At 36.5% G+C, this 26,574-nt stretch overlaps 3 protein-coding genes across 4 annotated transcripts in view; 1 reads left to right on the forward strand and 2 right to left on the reverse strand.

The window, feature by feature from the left end:
• The window catches only part of GALK2 (galactokinase 2), a 258,318-nt gene extending 236,755 nt beyond the window's left edge, over nucleotides 1-21,563 (forward strand). The window contains exons 10-11 of the mRNA XM_050797178.1: nucleotides 11,233-11,368; nucleotides 12,931-21,563. Of these exons, the coding sequence (XP_050653135.1) occupies nucleotides 11,233-11,362 (130 nt within the window). The 3' untranslated portion in view covers nucleotides 11,363-11,368; nucleotides 12,931-21,563. The remainder of the gene's footprint in view (nucleotides 1-11,232; nucleotides 11,369-12,930) is intronic.
• The window catches only part of COPS2 (COP9 signalosome subunit 2), a 495,307-nt gene that overhangs the window by 268,348 nt on the left and 200,385 nt on the right, over nucleotides 1-26,574 (reverse strand). The gene's annotated exons all lie outside the window — the stretch shown is intronic.
• Nucleotides 1-26,574, reverse strand: part of FAM227B (family with sequence similarity 227 member B) — a 283,220-nt gene that overhangs the window by 64,296 nt on the left and 192,350 nt on the right. The gene's annotated exons all lie outside the window — the stretch shown is intronic.

Raw genomic sequence — 26,574 nt, forward strand, 5'->3', positions numbered from 1 at the left:
TTTTTTTCTAGGTTTTTTTTTTTTATCATGAAGGGATATTAAACTTTATCAAATGCTTTTTTGGCATCATTTGAAAAGGTCATATGATTTTTGTCCTCCATTCTGTTGATATGATGTATGACATTGATTGATTTGCATATGTTGAACCATCCTTACATCTCTGGGATAAATCCCACTTGATCGTAATGAATGACCTTTTTAATGTACCATTACATTTGCTTAGCTAGTTGTTGGTGAGTGGTTTTGTATTAATATCATTGGAGATATTGGCCTCCAGTTTTCTTTTTTTGATGTGTCTTTATCTGGTTTTGGTATCAGGGTAATGCTGGCCACCAAGAATGAGTTTGAAAGTATTCCCTCTTCCTCTATGTTTTGGAACAGTTTAAGTAGAATTGGCATTAGTTCCCAGTAGAATTCATCGGTGAAGCCATTGTGTCCCAGGTTTTTTTTTATTGGATAATTTTTTATTATTACTTTGATCTCATTACTTGTTATTGGGCTGTTCAAGTTTTGGATTTATTTCTCATTCAATCTAGGCAGGTTGTATGTATGTGTCTAGTAATTTGTCCATTTCTTCTAAATTTTCCAATTTATTGGCATATTTTTTTCATAGTAGCCACTTAATATGGGTTGACTGTATCCCCACCCAAATCTCATCTTGAATTGTAACTCCAATAATTCCCACATGCTGTGGGAGGAACGTGGTGGGAGAAAATGGGATCATGGGGGTGGTTTCCCCAATACTGTTCTCGTGGTAGTAAATAAGTCTCATGAGATCTGATGGTTTTATAAGGAGTTTCCCTTATAAAGCCAGGGGTTTCCCTGGCTCTCATTCTCTCTTGACTACTACTATGTAAGATGTGCCTTTCACCTTCCACCTTGATTGTGAGACCTCCTCAGTCATGTGGAACTGTGAGTCCACCAAACTTCTTTTTCTTTATAAATTACCCAGTCTTGGTTATGTCTTTATCAGTAGTGTGAAAATGGACTAATATAGTAAATTGGTATTGGTAGTATGGGGGGGGCTGCTGTAAAGATACCTGAAAATGTGGAAGCAACTTTGGAACTGGGTAACAGGCAGAGTTTGGAACAGTTTGGAGGGCTTAGAAGAAGACAGCAAAATGTGGGAAAGTTTGGAACTTTCTAGAGACTTGTTGAATGGCCTTGACCAAAATGCTGAAAATGATATGGCCAATGAAATCCAGGCTGAGATGGTCTCAAATGGAGAAGAGAAACTTGTTGTGAACTGAAGTAAAGGTGACTCTTGCAGTGTTTTAGCAAAGAGACTGGTGGCATTTTGTCTTTGCTCTAGAGCTTTGTGGAACTTGGAACTCGAGGGAGATCATTTAGGGTATCTGGCAGAAGAAATTTCTAAGCAGCAAAGCATTCAAGAAGTAACTTGGGTGCTGTTAAAAGCATTCAGTGTTAAAAGGGAAACAGTGTATAAAAGTTTGAAAAATTTGTAGCCTGACAATGTGATAGAAAAGACAAACCCATTTTCTGAGGAGAAATTCAAGTCAGCTGCAGAAATTTGCATAAGTAATGAGGAGCCAAATGTTAATCACCAAGACAATGGGAAAAATGTTTACAGGGCACATCAGAGACCTTTGTGGCAGCTCCTGCCATCACAAGCCCAGAGGCCTAGGAGGAAAAAGTGGTTTCATGGGCTGGGCCCAAAGTCCCCCTGCTGTATGTAGCCTAGGGAGTTGGTGCCCTGTATCCCAGGCACTCTAGCCATGGTTAAAAGGGGCCAAGGTATAGCTCAGGCCATTGCTTCAGAGGGTGCAAGCCCCAAGACTTGGCAGCTTCCACATGGTGTTGAGCCTTCAGGTGCACAGAAGTCAAGAATTGAGGTTTGTGACCCTCTGCCTAGATTTCTGAGGATGTATGAAAATGCCTGGATGTCCAGGAAGAAGTTTGCTGCAGGGGTTGGGCCCTCATAAAGAACTTCTGCTAGGGGAGTGTGGAAGGGAAATGTGGGGTTGAAGCCACCACACAGAGTCCCCACTAGGGCACTGCCTAGTAGAGCTGTGAGAAGAGGGCCACCGTCCTCCAGACCCCAGAATGGTAGATCCACTGACAGCTTGCACTGTGTGCCTGGAAGAGCTGCAGACACTCAACGTCAGCCCATAAAAGAGGCCAGAAGGGAGGCTGTACTTGGCAAAGCCACAGGATTGGAGCTGACCAAGACCATGTGAACTCACCTCTTGCATTGGTGTTACCTGGAAGTGAAGCCTGGAGTCAAAGAAGATCATTCTGGAGCTTTAAGATTTGACTGCCCTGCTGGATTTCAGGCTTGCATGGGGCCTTTAGCCCCCCTGTTTTGGCCAATTTCTCCCATTTGGAATGGATGTATTTATCCAATGCATCCATTATACATAATGGATGTATTTATCCATTATATCCAGAAATAACTAACTTGCTTTTGATTTTACAGGTTCATAGGCAGAAGGGACTTGCCTTGTCTCAAATGAGACTTTGGACTGTGGACTTTTGAGTTAATGCTGAAATGAAGTAAGACTTTGGGGGACCGTTGGGAAGGCATGATTGATTTTGAAGTGAGAGGACATGAGATATGGGAGGATCTGGTGCAGAATGATATGCGTGGCTGTGTCCCCAGTCAAATTATGGGAATTAGCTCCCATAATTCCCCTATGTTGTGGGAGGGACCTGGTGAGAGATAATTGAATCATGGGGGTGGTTTCCCCCATACTGTTCTCATGGCAGTGGGTAAATCTCACAAGATCTGACAGTTTTATAAGGGGTTTCCTCTTTCACTTGGCTCTCAATCTGTCTTGTGTGCCACCATGTAAGATGTGCCTTTCACCTTCTACCCTGACTGTGAGGCCTCCCCAGCCATGTGGAAGTGTGAGTCCATTAAACATCTTTCTCTTTATAATTTACCCAGTCTCAGGTATGTGTACAAGTTTTTTTTTTTTTTTTTTTTTTTTTTAAGTAAACATGTGCTTTCATTCACCTTGGGTATATATTTAGGAGTAGAACTGCTGAGTTACATATTATCTTTGTATGCAGCCATTTTAGGAACTACCAAACTGTTTTCCAAAGTGGTTGCACCATTTTACAATTCCATGAACAAGTACAAGACTTCTAACGTTTCCACATTCTTGCCAATACTTGTCATTGCCTCTCTTTTTTATTTTAACCACCCAAACGAGTGTCAAGTGGTATCTCATTGTGGTCTTAATTTGTGTTTGCTTGATGTTGAATAATGTTGAACATCTTTTTTTTTTTTTTTTTTTTTTTTTTTTTTTGAGATAGGATTTTACTCTGTCACCCAGGATGGAGTGTAGTGTCACAAACACAGTTCACTGCAGCCTCAACTTCCAAGACTCAAGTAGTCCTCTTACCTCAGCCTTCTGAGTAGCTAAGACCACAGGCATGTGCCACCACACCTGTCTAATTTTTTTATTTTTGTAGAGACAAGATCTCATTATGTTGTTCAGGCTGGCTGTGAACTCCTGGGCTCTAGTAATCCTCCTACCTTGACCTTTCAAAGTGCTAGGATTTGCAGGTGTGAGCCACAGAACCCAACATTTTAATGTTTTTATTGGCCATTTGTATATCTTCTTTGGAGAAATGTCTATTTTTTTTTTTTTTTTTGAGACGGAGTCTCGCTCTGTCGCCCAGGCTGGAGTGCAGTGGCCGGATCTCAGCTCACTGCAAGCTCCGCCTCCTGGGTTTACGCCATTCTCCTGCCTCAGCCTCCGGAGTAGCTGGGACTACAGATGCCCGCCACCTCACCCAGCTAGTTTTTTGTATTTTTTTTTAGTAGAGATGGGGTTTCACCATGTTAGCCAGGATGGTCTCGATTTCCTGACCTCGTGATCCACCCGTCTCGGCCTCCCAAAGTGCTGGAATTACAGGCTTGAGCCACCGTGCCCGGCCACAAATCTTTTTTTTATCACATACCTGATTTGCAAATATTTTCTTCCATTCTGTGGATTAAGGTTTTAATTTCTTGAATCATCAAGAAGTCCTTTGAAGCACTAAGTTTTAACATTTGAATGAACTTCAATTTATTTATTTTTAATTTTGTTGGTTTTTTTTTTTTTTGGTGTCACATCTAAGACTCATTGCTTAAATCAAGGTCAGGAAGAGTTACTCCTGTTTTCCCTTTGAGATTTTTATATTTTTAGCTATTCTATTTAAGTATATAATCCATTTTGAGTTAAATTCTGTGTATTGTATGAGGTACAAGTCCAACTTTATTCTTTTGTAGGTGAATACCCCAGTTGTCACAGCAGCATTTGCTGAAACAATCATTCTTTTTACATAGAAGGGTCTCAACATTCTTGTAGAAAATCAATGACCCATGAATGTGAGATTTATTTCTGGTCTCTCCATTCTATTTCATTTACCTATATGTTTACCCTTATGCCAGTACCACATTGTCTTGATTAATGTGGCTTTGTAGCAAGTTTTGAAATGAGGAATTGTGAGTCTTCCAACCTTGTTCTTCCTTTTTCAACATTGATTTGGTTATTCTTGTTCCCTTGCATTTCCATATGAATTTCTATATCATTCTCAAAACAGGTAGCTAGAATTTAATAGGCATTGTGTTGCATTTGTAGATCATTTTGGGGAGTATTGTATTAACAATATTAAATCTTCCAATCCATTAGCATGGGAGGTTTTTTCATTCATTTAGGTTTTCTATACTTTCTTTCAACACTGGTTTGTAATTTTCAGTGGATAAGCCTTACACATCTTTTGCTAATCTATTCCTAAGTATCTTATTTGTTTTTATGGTATTGTAAATGGGGTGGTTTTCTTTTCTATTTAAAAATGTACAATTAAGTTATTATTGACTATAGTCACCCTGTTGTGCTGTCAAATACTAGGTCTTATTCATTTTTTCTAACTACTTTTTTTTTATTGTCCCCATTAATCATCCCAACCTCTTCCCCAGCCTCCCACTACCCTTCCAGCCTCTGCTAACCATGCTTCTAGTCTCTATGTCCATGAGTTCAATTGTTTTAATTTTTAGATCCCATAAATAATTGAGAACATGCCATGTTTGTCTTTCTGTGCCTGGCTTATTTCACTTAAAATAATGACCTCCAGTTTCTTCCATGTTGTTGCAAATGCCTGGCCCTTACTCTTTATATGGCTGAATAGTACTCCATTGTGTATATATACCACATTTTCTTATTCTTTCATCTATTGATGGACATTTAGGTTGCTTCCAAATCTTAGCTATTGTAAACGGTGCTGCACCATACAGGAGTGCAGATATTTCTTTGATACGCTGATTTCCTTTCTTTTGGGGGTATATATCCAGCAGTAAGATGGATATATATGGTATATATATGGTAGCTCAATTTTTAGTTTTTTGAGGAACCTCCCAACTGTTCTCCATAGGGGTTGTACTAATTTATGTTTCCACAAACAGTGTATGAGGGTTCCCTTTTCTCCATATCCTCATCTATTATTGCCTGTCTTTTGGATATAAACCATTTTAAGTAGGGTGAGATGGTATCTTGTAGTTTTGATTTGCATTTCTCTGATGATCAATAATGTTGAGCACTTTTTCATATACCTGTTTGCCATTTGTATGTCTTCTTTTGAGAAATGTCTATTCAAGTCTTTTGCTCATTTTTTGACTAGATTATTCAATTCTTTTCCCATAGAGTTACTTGAGCTCCTTATATACCCTGGTTATTAATCCCTTGTCCGATGAGTAGTTTGCAAATATTTTCTGATATTCTGTGGGTTGTCTCTTGACTTTGTTGATTATATCTTTTCCTGTGCAGAAGCTTTTTAACTTGATGTGATCACATCTGTCAATGTTGCCTTTGATTGCCTGTGCTTGTGGGGTATTGCTCAAAAAATTGTTGCCCAGACCAATGTCCTGGAGAGTTTCCCTGTTTTCTTGAAGTGGTTTTGTAGTTTGAGGTCTCAGATTTAAGTCTTTATTTCATTTTGATTTCATTTTGTATACGACAAGAGATAGCGGTATAGTTTCAGTCTTCTGAATATGGAGATCTAGTTTTCTCAGCATCACTTTTGAAGAGACTGTCTTTTCCCTAATGTATGTTCTTGGCACTTTTGTTAAAAATGAGTACTGTAGGTGTATGGGTTTGTTTCTGGGTTCTACATTCTGTTCCATTGGTCTGTGTGTCTGTTTTTATGCCAGTACCGTGCTGTTTTGGTTACTGTAGTTCTGTAGTATAATTAGAAGTCAGGTAATGTCATTCCTCTAGTTTTGTTCTTTTTGCTTTGGTTTTTCTTGGTATTCTTTTAGGATTTTTTTTTCTATTTCTGTAAAGAATGTCATTGGTATTTTGATAGGGATAACATTGAATCTGTAGATTGCTTTGATTAGTATGAACATGTTAACAATATTGATTATTCCAATCTGTGAACATTGAATATTTTCCCAATATTTCTATTTTTTGGTGTCCTCTTCAATAATTTATTTCATCAGTGTTTTATAGTTTTCATTATAGAGTTCTTTCACTTCTTTGATAATTCCTCGGTATTTAATTTTATGTGTGGCTACTGTAAATGGGTTACTTTTAAAATTTCTTATTCAGATTGTTCACTGTTGGCATATAGGTATGCTACTGATATTTGTATGTTGATTTTGTATCCTGAAGCTTTACTGAATCTGTTTATCAGTTCTAATAGCTTTCTTGTGGAGTCTTTAGGTTTTTCCAAATATAAGATCAAATATAAGATTGTTATTTTCATCTGAAAATAACAATCATTTGACTTCTTCCTTTCCAATTTGGGTGCCCTTTATTTCTTTCTCTTGTCTGATTGCTCTAGCCAGGACTTCCAGTACTATGTTGAATAACAGAGGTGAAAGTGGGCATCCTTGTCATGCTCTAGATCTTAGAGCTTTTAGTTTTTCCTCACTCAGTATAATACTAGATGTGGGTCTGTTGCATATGGCTTTTATTATGTTGAGGTATGTTCCTGCTATTCCCAGTTTTTTGAGAGTTTTTATCATGAAGGGATGTTAAACTTTATCAAATGCTTTTTCAGCATCAATTGAAATGATCATATGGTTTTTATCTTTCATTTTGTTAATATGATGTATTACATTGATCAATTTGCATATGTTGAACCATCCTTGCATCCATGGAATAAATCCCACTTGGATCTGATGAATAATCTTTCTAATGTATTGTTGAATTTCTAATGTATTGTTTGCTGGTGTTTTTTTCAGGGTTTTCACAGCAATATTAGTCAGAGATATCAGTTTTCTTTTTTTGATGTGTCTTTATCTGGTTTTGGTATCAGGGTAATACTGGCCTTGTATAGTAAATTTGGAAGTATTCCCTCCTTCTTTGGTTTTTGATTTTGAGTAGGATAGGTGTTAGTTCTTCTTTAAATGTTTGCTAGAATTCAGCCATGAGATCCTGGGCTCTTCTTTACCAGGAGGCTTTTTGTTAGGACTTTGATCTCAATATTTGTTATTCATCTGTTGAGGTTTTGGATTTATTTATGGTTCAATCTTGGTAGGTTGTATGTGTCTAGAAATTTGTCCATTTATTCTAGACTTTCCAATGTATTGCCATATATTTGCTCACAGTAGCCCCTAATGATCCTTTGAATTTCTGTGGTATCAGTTTTATTGCTTCCTTTTTCATTTCTAATTTTATTTATTTGTATTTTGATGATTTTTGATATAATCCAGCAGAATCCTCTGGATTACAAGGTAGAGACTCTTTTCTCACCCCTTACTTTCTCCCAAACAAACAGGGTTTCTTTCTCCATTCTAAGCCACCTGAAGCTGGAGCTGGAGTGACACATGCACTACTGTGGCCACCACCACCATGACTGTACTGGGTCAGACCTGAAGCCAGCACAGCACTGGGTCTTGCTCAAGGCTGGCTGTAACCACTCCCTGGCTACTGCCTATGTTTGCTTAAGGTCCCAGGGCTTTACAATCAGCTGGTGGCAAAGCCATCCAGGCCTATTTCCTTCCCTTCAGGATGTTGAGGTACCCCAGGCCCTGGGTGGGTCCAGAGGTGCCATCCAGGAGTCAGGAACTAGTGTCAAAAACCCTAGAAGTCTAACTGGTGTTCTACTGTATTGCAGCTGAGCTGGCACTCAAACCACAGGATCTCTCTTTCTTCCCTTTCCAAAGGCAGAGGAGTCTCACCCCATAGCCACTGACACCCAAGGCCATGGGAAGTACTGCCAGACTACTACCTAAGTTCCCTGAAGGCCCACAGGCTCTTCAGTCAGCTTGTGGTGAATGCTGCCTGCCCTGGGTCTCACCCTTCATGGCGGCGTGCTCCCCTCTGTCCAAGGGCAGGTCCAGAAATGCTGTCCAAGAGTCAAATCCTAGAATCAAGGACCCCAAGAGCCCATGTGGTGCTCTGCCCTGCCATTGCTTTCCTGGTACCTAAGGTGAAGACAAAGTCCCCTTTACCTTTCCCTCTGCTTTTCTCAAGCAGAAGGAGTTTTGCATTGATTAAAAAATATATATTTAATAAAATGTAATATTCATTCCAAATGAGACACTAAGCAAACCCATAAAAGAAGGTTATGTCTCTAACATGCTAAAGAATATATATCTTGAAATAAAAATTCAAAATATTACTTAAATGCAGAATAATTTGAGGCATGCCATTAAAATCAGGGACAAAGTTTGGATTCTTTCTATGGTAGTTATGTAAATTGGCTCATTTAACATCCACTTCAAAGTCCTTTTCTCTTTACTTTTTTCTACTCAAGCTAAACACTTGAGTTACTTAACTCCTCTGAATTTGACTTGATTTAATTGGCCCCTTGTAACACAGTTGTGGCCAATGAAATGTAGGCAGAAGCCCCTTGTGTTAATCCATTCTTGAATTGCTGTAAAGAAATACCTGAGGCTGGGTAACTAATAGAGAAAATATGTTTAATTGGATCATGGTACTGCGGGATGTACAAGAAACATGGTGCCAGCACCTGCTTCAGGTGTACGCCTCAGGGAGCTTACAATCAAGGTAAAAGGCAAAGGAGGAGCCCATGTGTCATCTGGTGAGAAACAAAGCAAGAGCAAGGGGGAGGGGAGGTGTCATGCATTTTAAAACAACCGAACAACTGATCTCACGTGAACTCAGAGCAAGAGCTCACTCATCACCAAAGGGATGGTGGTAAGCCATTCATGAGGGATCTGCCCCTGCTTCCTGGTCCAAATACCTCCCTCTAGGCCCATTTCCAACACTGGGGATTATATCTCAACATGAGATATGGAGGGGACACACATCCAAATCATATCACCCCTGGGGAAGTTTTTATTTCCTAAATAAAAAGGCAAAACCAGATAAAGAAAAGGTTTACTATATGCCCGGTGTCTTTTCTCCTTTTTCCTGTGTGGCTGGAATGCCAGGAGATACAGCAACTATCCTGTGACAATATAAAAGTTACATGCTAAGGATGCTGAAGCAGGAAGACATAAGAAACATGGTTCCTTGGTGACATCCATGAGAAGTAATAGCTACCTTTATATTTCTTCTCATGTAAAAATTATTTTTTGTTATGTAAAATATTAACTCTTTACTTGCTTCAGTGATATTTATAAGGTACTTTGTATTTGCCGATAGCTGAAATTTTAGTAGATATTTCCACCATCACAACTGTTATTTAACACTGCTCTGTAAATCCCAACCAATTCAGTAAGCCAATAAAAATAAACAGGAGGTGTAAATATTAGAATGAGGAAGACAACACTAATTTTTTTTTGTTTTTACAGGTGATATTATAGTCTTCCAAGCAAATACAAGATAATCATTTTAATAAGCATTGTTAAATAGGAGAGTTTAGTCACAAATTACAAATACATAAAAATTTATGGCTGTTATAAATGTCAGCAGTTGACCAGTTAGACAATAAAATATTTTAAAATCTCATTCCTAATTTTAAAATATATGAAATATGTAGGAAGAAATTATTTAAGAAATGTTTAGGATGTAGACGCAGAACATTACAAACTGAAGATACATATGATATTTCTGAATGTATAGAATAAAAATTATGAAGGTATAAGTTCTCCTCCAAATAACTTATAAATATTAAATACAATTCTAAACAATCTATATATGATTGTTTGGTGGGGAGGGGAACAGGCCAAACTTATTCTAAAGTGCAATTTAAAAAATTTAGTATAGGTACAATATGCAGGAACTAGTGAAAAAAGTCATGATAGAAGAATTATACCGTCAGATATTAAAATGTATAAAACAATAATGATTGAAATAATATGGTATGGACATAAAATTAGGTATACCAATCATTAGGGAAGAGTAACATAATTTATAGTTTCATGCAAATATTAATGAGTTTGCTATTTAGCAAATGTGACATTCCTAATCATTAAGAAAAGATGAATCATTGAATAAAAAGAAATAAGGCGAGTGTTAACTCTTTAGGAAAAATAAATTTGATCTCTACCACATCACATATTGAAATGAAATTTCTTTCTCTTTTTTTCTTATTCTCCCCATATTCATGTAGAAATGACTTGTCCACTTACAAAGGTACCTAAATATTGTAAACGTAGCATGCACTTAAAGTGTAATGAAAGGACAGAGAAAAGCAGAAGTGCTAACAAAATGGGCCAGGAATCATTCTCAAAATGCATACTGTTTTTAACAGCTAACTTAATAAACAAGGACATCTTATTCATTACACTGCTCACAGTGTCTATGAGATAAAAAAGAACAATCACTGTGAAGATTCCCAGCTAGCTATTCTTGTTACTAGGGTAAGATGGAGCTCTCTTTTTTATGGAGGCCTTATAAAGAAAACACTCTATGGGTAGTTGATAAAGGTTTTGAGAATATCTTTACCATCATGAGAACGAAATTCACAATCTTTTAAAAAGTAACAATCATAGGCAGATGCTGAGTACAATTTTAAAAAGACATTAAACTCAGAAGCAAGGTTTGCATTCTCATTGTGGTAGAAATGTAAATTGGTTCATTTAACATTCACTTCAATCTTCTTCTCTTGTCTGTTTTTCCTACTTCGTGCTATTATGCAGAATCATTTTGAGGTGATCCATTCTTGTGTAATCTTAGCTCCCTAACAAAGAATAAATGGTTGATGGATTGGAAAATTAAATCTGGATTTAAAAAAGCAGAACAATAATATAAGCTAGAAAAAAATATATGTATAGGTGGCAGAGAAGTCTACAAAAGATAAGATTATAGAGTAAAACATTAATATACAGGCATAATTTGTTTAACTGCACTTTATTGTACTTCACAGATATTGCTTTTTTACAAATGGAATGTTCATGGAACTCTGTGTACAGCAAGTCTGTTGTTGCCATTTTTCCAACACCTGTGTTTACTTCCTGTCTCTGTGTCAGCATTTTTTAGCAGTAAAGTATTTTTAAATTAAGGTATGTACTTTTTATTAGACAAAATGCTATTATACCCTTAAGAGACTACAATATAGTAGAAACATAACTTTTATACTTTTATATACACTGGGAAACCAGAACAGTTGTGTGACTCACTTTGCTGCAATATTTGCTTTATTGCAATGGTCTTACACAAAGCCTGCAATACGTCTGGGGTATGCCTACATTTTATTATGTAAAAATTCAAAAGTCCTGCTAGGCAAAAAGTACAGTACCACAAAAGGAAAACTGGCAAAACAATTTCTAATAGAATGACAGATGAAACAAAAACCTCAGTAGATAACAGATGACGGGCATAAGAAGTAAGTAATAAAAAAGGAATATGATTGGCAAATAATTTTTTAAGTTTAATTTCACCAGAAACTAAAGCAATCAAAGAACTGCTGATATGCTATTTAAAGACAAACAAACAAAGAAAAAGATAATGTGCCAGGTTGTTGAGACTCATAAATCATCTCACGTGCTAATGATGGGCCATAGTTTTCTCTACCATTTGTCATTCATACTCCCCCCAAATATAGGAGACATCTGGCTTTGAATGAGGAGGCCGAGCTTCTGTTTCTCGGTTTCTTTAACATCCCAATGTGTTCCTCACTGGGACTGAGGGAAAAAGTATTCCAAAGGTACTTCTGTCCTCCTAAGGAATTCTCTTGATTCCTCAACACTCCTCTTTGCCATGTTTTATAGGTTCAAGGTGGGTTAATATCCTGCAAGGTAGGACTTCTCTTTAGGATGCACCTATTAATGTCATCATCAGGCTTTAAGAATTCAGAAGAAACTAGAACAGAAACAGCCTCATTTTAACATCCATTACACAGTTCAAGTGGATTTGTGTTCTAACCAAAAAATCTTTGACTAAGAAACTTGTATGAACTCCTCAATTTCTCAAGGGTATTTTACTCTCTGAGCACTAGTAGCAAAAACTGCTATATATTATCACTCGTTCTACCCATATTCATTCATTACAAAAGTGTCTACTGAGTGTTAATTATGCTCAATGCCTAGGAGACAAGGATGAAGAGAGGGCTCACTGTCTGTGGGGATGGGGTGGGGACTAGTCTCAGATGTATTCTTAAGTAGTTGCAATGCTACATAATAGCTCTATAGTAGAAAAAAGGATGGAAGTGCCACAGGAACACAGCGATCCTCTTAGTTGTTGATCACTTGGGAATTTCAAGGAATTGGAAAACATTCTTCTGTGTGTGTCTTTCCTACCAACTGAATTAAACAGTCATATTATTACCAGATTGGCATTGTTTTCATTCTACCACTCAAAGTACAAATAAGCTGTGGTGTAAAAATGCCTTATAAACTGTTCTGCTGTGACTAGTAATAGTTAAGATTATAGATCCAAGATTTAAAATGACAACAATATGTATTAAAGTATTAAAAATTCCCTTAAATATTTCTCCTTATCTTATTTTCTTGCTGTATTTTATACATTCTCTACAGTTACTTTGACAAGATTTTTTAATTGACTGGGACATTTATTGGAACAATATTTTATATGTATGATTCTATACACACTATTCTATTTTCAGGCTCCAGTTTTTTTTCCATGAAAAACATCAGTTATACTCAAAGTGAAAGGACCACCAATGGCAGAGAATTTCAAGACCTCGCTCTTCCTGTAAAACGTGCTCGAAAAGCAGTTAAGTCTTCTCTGAAGGTATCTCCTAAGACAATTTCACTCAAGAGTTTTGGAGGTTTGGAGAAAGGTTTGGCAAGGTTTCTTATCAGGCCAGGTTTTCTCCTCTCCTAAAGAGGAGAGTGGATCTAACTCCCTCTTGACCAATTGTTTAAAGTACATTCATGTAACCTTGAGCTGCATTTCTGATGCAGAGTAGTGTATTAGTTAAGCACATAGGCCTTGGAGTCAGATGGACACAAATTTAAATGCCAGCTCTGCCATTTGTTGACTGACTTTAGGCAAATTAATTTATTTAAGCCCGTTTCTTCAAACATAATTTGGAGATTATAATAATTACCTTATAAACTTGGTAAGTGGATAAAATGAGAATATATATGCAAAAACACAGTGTCTGGCATATTGTAAAGGTGGTATAAATGGTAATCAATATTGTTATTAATAAAAGGAGTTCTAAACCTTAAAACAAAAGTCCAATATACATCGAAATAGAACCTCTTGAAAGCTTAAAACTCACAGGGCCTATAAAACAATAACACAATGAAAAGAAAAAACTATGTAGGTAACATCATGAGGAAGAGAACAGCACCTTACATCTCAATATTAATGTTGACTGTAAATGGCCTAAATGCTCCACTTAAAAGATACAGAATGACAGAATGGATAAAAAAAATCACAATAGAAATATCTACTTCAAGAGACTCACCTAACATGGGAAGATTCAAATAAACTCAAGGTAAAAGTGTGTAAAAAGGTATTCCATGCAAATGGAAACCAAAAGCGAGCAGGAGTAGCTATTCTTTTATCAGGCAAAACAGACTTCAAAGCAACAACACTAAATAAAGAAAGATGGTCCCTATTATAATGATAAAAGAATCAATTCAACAAGAAGAGATTACAATCCTAAATTTATATGCACCAAACACTGAAGTATCTACATTTATAAAGCAGTCACTACTAGACCTAAGAAACGAGATAGACAGCAAAACAATAGTGGGAGACTTCAGTGTGCCACTCACAGCACTAGCAGATCTTCAAGACAGAAAGTCAACAGAGGAACAGTGGACTTAAATGACATGCTAGAACAAATGAACTTAAAGATATTTATAGATAATGCTACCCAAGATTTCTAGAATATACATTCTTCTCATGAGCACATGGAACATTCTCCAAGATAGACCATATAATAGGCCGTAAAACAAGTCTCAACAAATGTAAAAAAATCAAAATTACATCAAGTATCTTCTCAGGCCACAGTGGAATAAAGCTAGAAATCAACTCCAAAAGGAACCCTCAAAACTGTACAAAGATGGAAATTAAATAAGCTGCTTCTGACTGATATCTGGGTTAACAATGAAATCAAGATGGAAATTTACAAGTTATTTGAATTGAATGATGATAATGATGCAAGTTATCAAAACCTCTGGAATACAGCAAAAGCAGTGGAACTTAAGAGGAAAGTTTATAGTGCTAAATACCTACATCAAGAAGTCTGAAAGAGCACAAATTGATGACCTAATGTCACACCTCAAGGAACTAGAGAAACGAGAACAGACTAAACCTGAAGCTAGAAGAAAAGAAATAACACAGAGCAGAACTAAATAAAATTCAAACAAACAAAACAATACAAAAGATCAATGAAACAGAAAGCTGGTTCTTTGAAAAAAATAAACAAAATTGATAGACCATTAGCTAGATTAACCAAGAAGAAGGAAGATCCAAATAAGCTCAATTAGAAATGAAACTGGAGACATTACAACCAACACCACAGAATTACAGAAACAATCATTCAAGACTATTATGAATACCTTTATGTGCACAAACTAGCCTAGAGGAAATGGATGAATTCCTGGAAACATACAATCCTCCTAGGTTAAATCAGTAATAGAAACCTTGAAAAGACTGATAAGAAGCAGTGACATTGAATCAGTAATTTAAAAATTGTCAACAAAATAAAAGACCAGGACCAGATGGATTCACACCTGAATTCTACCAGACATTCAAAGAATTGGTATTAATCCTACTGAAACTATTCCAAAAGATGATTCCAATCATTCTATGAAGCTAGTATCATCCTGGTACCAAATCCAGGAAAAGACACAACAAAAAACAAAACTACAGATCAATTTTCCTTATGAACATAGATTCAAAAATCCCCGCCCCAAAATACTAGCTAAACAAATCCCACAGGATGTCAAAAAGGTAATTCATCATGGTCAAGTGGGTTTCATCCCAGGGATGCTGGGATGGTTTAACATACGCAAGTCAATAAACGTGATACATCACATAAACAGAATTAAAAACAAAAACTATATTATTATCTCGATAGATGCAGAAAAAGCACTTGATAAAATACGGCATCCCTTTATAATAAGAACCAGGCATAGAAGGCACCTATCTCAAAATAATAAAATCCATATATGACAAACCCATAGCCAACATCTTATTGAATGGGGAAAAGTTGTAAGCATTTCCCTTGAGAACAGAAACAAGACAAGGATGCCCACTTTCACCACTCCTATTCAACATAGTTCTGGAAGTGCTATCCAGACCAATCAGGCAAGACAAAGAAATAAAGGACATTGAAACTGGAAAAGAGGAAGTCCAACTATCACTGTTTGCAGATGATATGACTGTATACCTAGAAAATCCTAAGTACTCCTCCAAAAGACTCTTAGATTTAATAAACGAATTCAGTAAAGTCTCAGGTTTCAAAGTCAATGTACAACAATATCATTATTGATGCATAGCATCAAGCTGAGAATCAGATCAAGAATGTGATCTCTTTTATAAGAGCTCTAAAAAAGAAAAAATAAATAAAATACCTAGGAATACATTTAACTATGGAAGTGAAAGATCTCTACAAGGAGGACTACAAAACACTGCAGAAAGTAATTATAGATGACAGAAACAAATGAAAACACATTTCATGCTCATGGATTGGAAGATGTGCAAATGACCTTACTGCCCAAAGGAATCTACAGATTTAATACAATTCCCATCAAAATACCAACATGGTTTTTCACAGAATTAGAAAGAACAATCCTAAAATTCATATGGAACCAAAAAAGAGCCCAAATAGCCACAGGAATCCTAAGCAAAAAGAACAAATTTGGAGGCATCACATTACTGGACTTCAAATTATACTAAAAGCCTGCAGTTACTAAAACAGCATGATACTGATATAAAAGTGGGCACTTAGACCAGTGGAACAGAATAGAGAACCCAGAAATAAAGCCAAATATGTACAGCCAACTGATCTTCAACAAAGTACACAAAAACATAAGTTAGGGAATTGACATAATTTATTACATGAAATGGTGCTAGGAAAACTGGCAAGCCACATGTGGAAGAATGAAACTGGATTCCTATCTCTCACCTTATACAAAAATCAACTCAAGATGAATCAATGACTTAAATATAGGACCTGAAACTGTACAAATTTTAGAAGACAACATTGGAAAAACTCTTCTAGCCACTAACCTAGGAAAAGAATTTATAACAAATATCCCAAAAGCAAATGCAACAAAAACAAAAATAAATAAATGAGACCTAATTAAACTAAAAACTCTCTGCACAACAAAAGAAATAATCGACAGAGTAAACAGAAAACCCACAGAATGGGAAACAATATTTGCAAACTACACATCCAAAAAAGGACAAGTATCCAGAATGTACAAGGAACTCAAACAAATTACCAAGAAAAAAATACAAATAATTCCATCAAAAAGTGGGCAAAGGACATGAATAGACATTTCTTAAAAGAAGATATACGAATGGCCAATAAATATATGAAAAAATGCTCAACATCAGTAATCATCAGGGAAATGCAAATTAAAACCACAATGAGATATCACAATGAATTCTGAACGAATGGCCATTATTATTAATAAAAAGTCAAAAAACAATAGAGGTTGGCATGGATGTGGGAAAAAGGGAACACCTATTCACTATTGGTGGGAATGTAAATTAGTACAACCGCTATGGAAAACCATAACGGAGAGCCCTTGAGGAGTTAAAAATTGAACTACCATTTGATCCAGCAATCCTATTACAGGGTATCTACCCAAAGGAAATAAGTCATTATATGAAAAAGACACTTGCCCATGCATGTTTACAGCAGCACAATTCACAATTGCAAAGATGTAGAACCAACCTAAGTGCCCATCAACTAATGAGTGGATAAAGAAAATGTGGTACATGCACACCATGGAATACTACTCAGCCATTCAAAGGAATGAAATTACCTCTTTTGCAGCAACTTAGATGGAGCTGGAGGCCATTATTCTAAGTGAAGTAACATAGGAGTGGAAAACCAAAAACCATATGTTCTCACTTTTAAGTGGGAGCTAAGCTACGAGTACGCAAAGGCATACAGAGTGATATAATAGATTTTAGAGACTCAGAGCGGGGAGGGTGAGAGGAGGGCTAGGGATACAAAACTACACATTAGGTAAAATGTACACTACTTGGGTGATGGGTGCACTAAAATATCAGAATTCAGCACTATGTAATTCATCCATCCATGTAAAAAAACCCCATTGTACCTCAAAAGCTATTGAATTTTAAAAAAGAAGAAAAAAGTATTGTTATTAATATTATTTCTTAAGGGATATAAATGCAAACTCACTATTAGTTCATACATATAAAAGCTTTGTTGAGAGACGCAATATGTATTTAGGAGTAACTTTTATCCCTTTCTTTAGGAAAGCTGAAATATACTCCTGAATTAAGGTAGACCAGTAAAGAGCTATATATCAGAACTGATTTTTCCTAGCCACCGGTAGAACCATTTTTACCAGCTTTTGCCTTGTCTTTATGCCCTTGGTCAACATGGTGCAATGTCATAGACTCATTATGGCTGTATTTTCTATGTCAACATAACTCTTTACTTCATGCAGTGCTTCTCTATGGAAAGTGTGGTAATCAGTTGGGCTGTTCAGAAATATTCACCTTTTCATCCTTCCAAGGCACAGGGTTGGACTGCAAATTATCTTTAAGTTCATTAAAGATAAGTATGAACATGGGGCTTGCTCTGGGAAATGAAATGAAGAAATTTGAGCTCAAATGAAATGTGTCCTTTCCAAGTGGAAGCTTTAAGAACCACTATACAGGCCACCCATTTCTCTTCCTCCTGTTGCACTGATTATAAATGAGATGAAGTCTCCTTTGGCTTGTATGTATGAGTTGCTGTGGTAGATAGAGACCCCATCTTATATGCAATGGACACACAATGTGAGTGAAAAATAAACCTTTGTCAGCATAAGCCAGTAAGATTTTACTAATGCTTGTTACTATAGCATAATTCTGTCTATCCTGTTTGATATAGGGATCCACAAGAAAACAATATTATCTTGTCTTAGTATAGGGAATAGGTGTACTTGATGTGTACATTGTTTTGTTTTTGGATACTTCCCAATTATCCAAAGCGGCATTGTCATTTCCTCTGCCCTGACAGATAGAATGCTCAGAGCCAATCTAATTCATGGACCAAGTCTAACAAAAGTAAAAGATTTTTCAATAGAATTTCACATTCTAACCTCATTTCAGGCTTTTATCTTCCCTTCTATCTCACTTTTTAATCCTCTTTTCCTTATCTGCTTATTTAAAATATTATTCTATGCTATTGTATTCAACACATTTATGTACAGCTATGTAAAATAAACCTTATGTGAAAAAATGGGCATATACATAATTAAATATATGTACAAATATTTTTCCCATTGTTTTAATAATAATAAAAGTTTTAAACATGTGACATCCAATATGAACTGACCTGTGTGCTTTGCCATACCTTTCAGTTATCCCCTCCTTGAAACAGCCTGACAACCGAGACACTGCTGTTAACCTGGTATCTCCAGTGGAAAGAATTGTCCTTAGGAAGACCATGGGATGAAGATTCAGGACTAGTTCTAGTTTAAATTTTTCGGACTATGTATGTAGTTTCCAGCAACTCACTTTCCAGTTGGGTCTCAACTTCTTCATTTGTAAAAGTGAGGCCTTTTAAAAAATTTAATTTATATTCAAATTATGTCCTTTATTTTAGATTATATGAATTAAGACATGAGGAAATAGATCAAATTAATCTACCTCTATTAAGCAGGAAAAAAACCTCAAGTATTATTTCCCCAGCCTAAATCAGCTATTTGCCACTTATTCATTTATTTACACATTTCTTTAAGAAATATCTCTTGTAGCATGACAGAACAGAGACCCCTCTTAGGGGCTTGCTGCAACACCCCAAGTATGAAAATAAGGGAAAGTCTTGAGTCCCTTCAAGAGAAATTCCAGGCATATAGCTAGCCTTGAGAAGTAAATCAGCAACTCAATAAGCAAGGAGGACAAGATGTTTGGTTCCCTATAGAAACTAAAGATGACACATGTCCCTAAGTTGTTTTTCAGAAACCCAGACCCCCATCAGATGGAAAAGTCCAACCGCAGTCACGTAGACTTCAGATATATGAAATCTGATTGCTGTTCTTTGTTCTTAATTTTTTCCTGAAGGGCCTGGAGAGAGTAATGCCCACAGGTCAAACCTCAGCTTTCCCTTCTGATGACTCCAAGTTTTTAAACAAAGCCTTGACTTCCTTAAGCAATTGCAAATCAAAAGAATCTCTGAATCCACCTATGACCTGTAAACCCCCACTTCAAGATAGCCTGCCATTTTGGGCCAAACCAATGTATTAATATAACCTCCAAGTATTGATTTACAATTTTGACTGTAACTTCTGCTTTCCTAAAAAGAAGTGTCTCTGCTTTTAAGAGCCCTTGCTTATAGGCCATTGGGGAGGCCAGCTCTTAAGGATTAGCTGCCCAATTCTCCTTGCTTGGCACCCTGTAAATAAACGCCCTCCTTACTCTTACTGCAAACCTTGGTGTGGGTGTTTGGCTTTACTGTGCCAGGCAAGCAGACCCACATTTGGTTTAGTAACAGCAGACTATGTGAAAAACACTGCAAGTTTCAAGACAAGTAAAGAATACAGCCTTTAACAGCCAATTATTATCAAATGAGTTGATAGATCATACTTGGGGAAAAATTCAACGTCTATTATAAAGTTAATATGAGATAAAGGGGCAAATACATTGCATCAGAAATGAAACTTTTAGGATGGAAAAGAGACTGTGAACACCATCAGAAACTTCATTTGCAAGAAACTAATAGAACGTATGGAGGGCTTGAATTAGTACCTTGGAGAAGGATTGAGTTGTAGTAAAACATAATCTAAGAACCAATTTTATTTTTTAAATGATTGGTGCCACTATACTATAGTGGAATGTGCATGGGGAGGGACATGCAAAAGATGTCTGTGCGATGAGGTTGCAAGAGACTGTGCGATGAGGTAGTCAGTGGGGTCTTACTTAAAAACTGATTAGATTTTCAGGGGTTCGAACATGGAAAATGAATTCAGGCAGTGGAGTGTACATAAAAGTGAAGTTGAGTAACAAAGCAAGACAATGAAAAGACCACCCTGAGTGTCCTTTAATAACGTGAAGAAGACAAAGAGCAAAGGACATTAAGATGGAGTGGTTATCCAAGTGTAAGAAGCTTTTAAAAATGCATCTGTCAGGAAATAGTGCATTGAACTCAAATCTTTGAGGATGATTGAAATAACTGGTGGGTAATTATAAGTTCATTTAAATATTATAGTTGCTAATGAACGACGTGAGTGATGTGGCTTTACCCCTTCAGTCATAAGTTGTTAATGAGCCTAACTATTTCAAATGGTCATAGATTTAATTTCCTCACAGATTATTTGTAATGGAGAAAGATGATAGTCTACTGGAAGATTTTGAATTGGAAGAGAGAATTTTGAAATGTTTGCCAAGGGCTTGAAACTTTTTGTTAGCTGAGTGTAGTTTTTTGTAATAGCAACAGGAATGGACCAATCCTACCCCTATGAAAATCATGAAGAAAAGAGGAGCCACGGAGTACATAGTTACCTGTTACTGTAGAAGTATAAAGTGGAGTATTTTTAATTTAAACATTTAAAACCTTGAAATAATGCCATCAAAGTGATAACAAAGTTTATGTTTTGGTGAGGTCAGTGTATGTATACTTTATTTGAAATGCAGGTTTCTTTCAAAATGTGGGGAGAGGGCTCAAATGTAAAAGAGAGAAAACTTCCATGAGAGTTCAGTGTCTTCCTCTTAGAGTAAATGGAGGGTGCTGTGGTTCACTCATATCATCTCCTCTTTGTTTGGAGCCACTGTGCTCTAATGGGAAAAATGTTAGCAGAAGTCTTAATGATGTAGTGTCAGTTCCCTACCCTTTCACTAAAATATTTCCATCAGAATGTTTACTGTCAGTCAGACTTCTGCACTGAACAAAAAACTAAAATTTAATTCCATTATTTTAAAAAATAAATTATAGGCTCTCAAATTCTTTCCATAGGTGGATTCTCAGTATTCACCACTAACAATATGCCTTAAAATAAGTCCATATACCAAGATCAAATTTGCAAAATTTTGTCCTGTTGTTAATTAAACCAAGTCCTTTCTCAGTGAATGAGAAATTAACAGTTAAAATGAATGAATACAATAAGGATTGGCTCTTATAAGGCTGGTAATTCCAAATTCTTTGATCTGGCTACCACCAAGCTCCTACCCTGACTACTGAGACTAACTGAATCCAAACTTAATCAAATCAATCACACCAAAAGAAGGAACATCATCAGAAACTTCGTTTGCAAGAAACTAATAGAATTTACGGAGGGCTTGAATTAGTACCTTGGAGAAGGATTGAGTTCTGGTAAAACATAATGTAAGAACCAATTTTATGTTTTAAATAATTGGTGCCACTATACTATAGTGGAATGTGCATGGGGAAGGACAGACTGGTATACAGGAGTGTTCTTTCAATATCAAAGAGCATAAGAAACACTTGAGAATCTTTTTAAAATGCATCCCTTTTCTGGATTAATTAGGTCTGGGGCCCAAAAACATCACAGGTGTTGGTGATGCTACTGATCTGCAGAATTACCTCTGAGTAACAAGGCGATAGAGAACACAGAGCTAGAATGGTTCTTCTATAATGATTTGACTTTGAACCTTTCCCCCCAGCTGTAAAATGATACCACCAACACCAGTTCATAGGATAATTGGAGGAGTAAATGAAGTATATTTGTGAAATGCTAGGAAAAGTTGACCTTAGGTAGAAGCAAAGAAGCGAAAGCAGAGAATATGGTACATAATGCTGGTAATTGGGTAGATGTGGTGGTGGGAATTTGTGGAGGTTCTCATTGCTTTAAATTTCTAATTGAAGTAGAAAGCAAAGTCACCATCTGAGATTAAAGATGGGGAGGTGGTGCTGGAGAGAAATAAAGGAGGAAGTAGTTGTCTAGGTGAACGGGAGAAATAAAGTAATAGGGAATGCAGTAGGATTGTCTGACAGAATTAAGACTGATTTGAGTTATATAATTATGAATTAAAAATGAGACTACTCAGCATGGTTGTATAATTTCTGAATACATTTAGCTGCACAAACTCAGATGTGGAGAATATCTTTAATTAGGTTTGTGGCTTTTTCAGTGAACTGAAAAGGTGAAGAACTGCAAAAGAGATGAAAGTGAGTGTGAATAAATAACTATAACGATTAGCCATGTTTAATTTAGGTAAGGAAGAAAGGACATCAGTGGGTGAGGAGCAGTAGGAAGGTAATAAAGTCTATATATTGCTGAGATTTCATTTATGATAGTATGTGGAAAATGTTTGCAATTGTTCCATTTGTACCTTCACTTGAAAAGAATGTATAGTCTTGACTGTTGAATGCAGTGTCTAATATGCACGCGCGCATGCATGCACGCGCACACACACACACACACACACACCAAACTTACAAATGTTTTCCTAATAAATATTCTTTAACAACTATTTGTCAGATTTAACTATTGTTATTTAAGGGAGGAGGATTAAAATATTATATTGTTGTTACGGACTTGTCGGTTAATCCATGAGAGTCTGAACATTTTTGCTTTATATATTTCTATGCAATATTTTTGATACATACATATTAATACTTACCAATGTCTTCTTCCTTAAATTTTAATTTATTCTACATGAATATTACTGTTAGCTTTCTTTTGGTAAACAGTTACATGGTATTTTCTTTTTCTATTGCTTTGTTTTCAACTTTTCTAGGGGGTTTTAAGTTTTTGTTTTGTTTTTTTTTTGTAAGAAGAATAAAGACAGTTTAAAAAATCACTTTTGTCCCAGCACTTTGGGAGGCCGAGACGGGCGGATCACGAGATCAGGAGATCGTAGACCATCCTGGCTAACACGGTGAAACCCCGTCTCTACTAAAAAATACAAAAAATTAGCCGTGCGAGGTGGCGGGCGCCTGTAGTCCCAGCTACTCGGGAGGCTGAGGCAAGAGAATGGCGTGAACACGGGAGGCGGAGCTTGCAGTGAGCTGAGATCCGGCCACTGCACTCCAGCCTAGGCGACAGAACGAGACTCCGTCTCAAAAAAAAAAAAAAAAAAAAAAAAAAAAATCACTTTTGCTTCTCAGTAGGATATAGTAGTTCTTGTAGGCAATGTTTCCACTTCAATTATGAGAAAAAAGTAGAGATACTACAAAAATGCTATTTTAAGGATACTGCAAACAATGGGCAAGGGAGAGGTTAAAATTCTAGGGAAGGAAGAGTCTTTCTTATGTGAGCTGTCACTCTCAGTTATTTTCATCCCTTGAAAGCATCTACAGATTCTGAGTACTGCTGAGAATCAGGGTTAGCATAGGCAGAAGTACATTACTATGGGAGGGATGAACCATCAGAACTTTGGACGATTATGCAGGCAGGTATAAAAATTTAAAGCAGTATCACATACATGGCAGCTAATTTTTACCACAGGATATTTGCTGAGTTATGTGGTGTTTTGAAAGGCTGAGGCAGGGCTGGGTCAGAAACTTTTGAAGTCTCTATGAAGTCTTTTACAGTTCTTACAGTGACTACGAGGCAGTCTCGCAAATACCTGGTTGGTCTTCTCATCAAGACATATATTAAATTTGGAAGATGTGTAGTATCGAAGGATAAAGAGTTAAGCTCAACACGTTCAAAGGATAGAATTGAATCTCTCTAAATTTTCATGGCTGAGGATTCAGAAACTTCCAGTTTCTTAATTTAAGGCTCATGAATGCCATGTCCAAAGAACAGAGGAGAACAAAACATGAATTAATCTTACCAAAACTGCATTCCAGCTCTGATCCAGCTCAACCACTGATTAAATAATAGTCTAGGTTCCTCATCCTAAATGAGAAAAGGAAGAACTACCTCTGGTGACAAATAGCATCATCTTCAGACTCTACAGTTCTTTCATACATAAATTTGGTGTACAATAAAATATTACAAGACAAACAAAGGGCGTGATAGAAAGACACAGAGATGATGTGTATATTGGCTTTTCTTTGTTTTTGCAGAGAGAGGACTATTTGGGCTCTTTTTTGATTCCATATAAATTGTAAAAGTTTTTCCTAATTCTGTGAAGAATGTCAGTGTCATTGAAGCTATAAATTACTTTGGGCCAAATGGCCATTTTCACAATATTGATTCTGTCTATCCATGAGCATGGAATGTTTTTCCATTTGTTTGTGTCCTCTAATTTCTTTGAGCAGTGTTTTGTAGTTCTCCTTGAAAACGTCCTTCACTTCCCTTGTTAGCTGTAATTCCTAGGTATTTTATCTTTTTGTAGCAATTGTGAACGGGAGTTCATTCACAATTCATGATTTGGTTCTCTGCTTACCTATTGTTTGTATATGGGAATGATAGCAATTTTTGCAGATTGATTTTGTATCCTGGGACTTTGCTGAAGTTGTTTATCAGCTTAAGAAGCTTTTGGACTGAGGCAATGGGGTTTTCTAGATACAGGATCATGTCATCTGAACAGAAAGACAATTTTACTTCCTCTCTTCCTATTTGAATACTTCTCTTGCCTGATTGCCCTGGCCAGAGGTTCCAATGCTATGTTGAATAGGAGTGGTGAGAGTGGATATCCTTGTGTTGTGCCGATTTTCAACAGGAATGCTTCCAGCTTTTGTCCATTCAGTATGATATTGGCTGTGGGTCTGTCATATATGGCTCTTATTATTTTGAGGTATGTTGCTTCAATACCTAGTTTATTGAGAGTTTTTAACTTGAAAGCGTGTTGAATTTTATTGAAGGCCTTTTTCTGCATCTATTGAGATAATCATGTGGTTTTTGTCTTATTTCTGTTTATGTGATGAATTACATTTACTGATTTATGTATGTTGAACCAACCTTGCATCCCAGGGATGAAGCCAACTTGATCATGGTGGATAAGCTTTTGGATGTGCTGCTGGATTTAGTTTGCCAGTATTTGGTTGAGGATTTTAGCATCTATGTTCATCAAGGGTATTGGCCTGAAGTTGTATCTCTGCCAGGTTTTGGTATCAGGATGATGCTGGCCTCATAGAATGAGCTAGGGAGGGGTCCCTCTGCAATTTTTTGGAATAGTTTCAGTAGAAATGGTCCAGCTCTTCTTTGTACCTTTTGGTAGAATTCAGCTATGAATCTGGTGCTGCATTTTTATTGGTTGGTAGGCTATTTATTACTGCCTCAATTTCAGAACTTGTTATTGGTCTATTCAGAGATTCAGTTTCTTCCTGGTGCAGTCTTGGGAGTGTGTATGTGTCCAGGAATTTATCCATTCCTTCTGATTTTCTAGTTTATGTGCACAGAGGTGTTTACAGTATTCTCTGATGGTTGTTTGTATTTCTGTGAGGTCGGGGTAATATCCTCTTTGTCTTTTGTGATTGTGTTTGTTTGGATCTTCTCTCTTTTCTTTATTGGTCTAGCTAGCAGTCTATCTTGTTGATTAATTAAAAAAACAACTGCTAGATTCGTTGATCTTTTGAATGTTTTTTTTGTGTCTGAATCTCCTTCAGTTTAGCTCTGATCTTGGCTATTTCTTGTTTTCTGCTAGCTTTGGGGTTGGTTTTCTCTTGGTTCTCTAGTTCTTTTAGTCGTGATGTTAGGTTGTTAACTTGAGATCTTTTTATCTCTTTTATGTGGGCATTTAGTCCTATAAATTTCCCTCTTAACACTGCCTTAGCTATGTCCCAGAGATTCTGGTATGTTGCATCTTTGTTCTCATTAACTTCAAAGAACTTCTTAATTTCTTCCTGAATTTCATTATTTACCCAAAAGTTATTCAGGAGCAGGTTATTCAAATTCCATGTAATTGTATGATTTTGAATGAATTTCTTATTCTTGATTTCTAATTTTATTGTCCTGTGGTCCAAGAGATTGGTTATTATGATTTCAGTTCTGCATTTGCTGAGGAATGTTCTGTGTTCAATTGTATGATCAATTTTAGAGTATATACCATGTGACAATGAAAAGAATGTGTATTCTGTTGTTTTGGGTGGAGAATTCTGTAGATATCTATCAGGTCCATTTGATCCAGTGCTGAGTTCAGGTCTTGAGTATCTTTGTTAATTTTCTGCCTCAATGATCTGTATTAATACTGTCAGTGGGGTGTTAAAGTCCTCCACTGTCATTGTATGAGAGTCTAAGTCTCTTTG

This window comes from Macaca thibetana, chromosome 7 (assembly GCF_024542745.1).
Source record: "Macaca thibetana thibetana isolate TM-01 chromosome 7, ASM2454274v1, whole genome shotgun sequence".
In the NCBI taxonomy this organism is placed as follows: Eukaryota; Metazoa; Chordata; class Mammalia; order Primates; family Cercopithecidae; genus Macaca; species Macaca thibetana.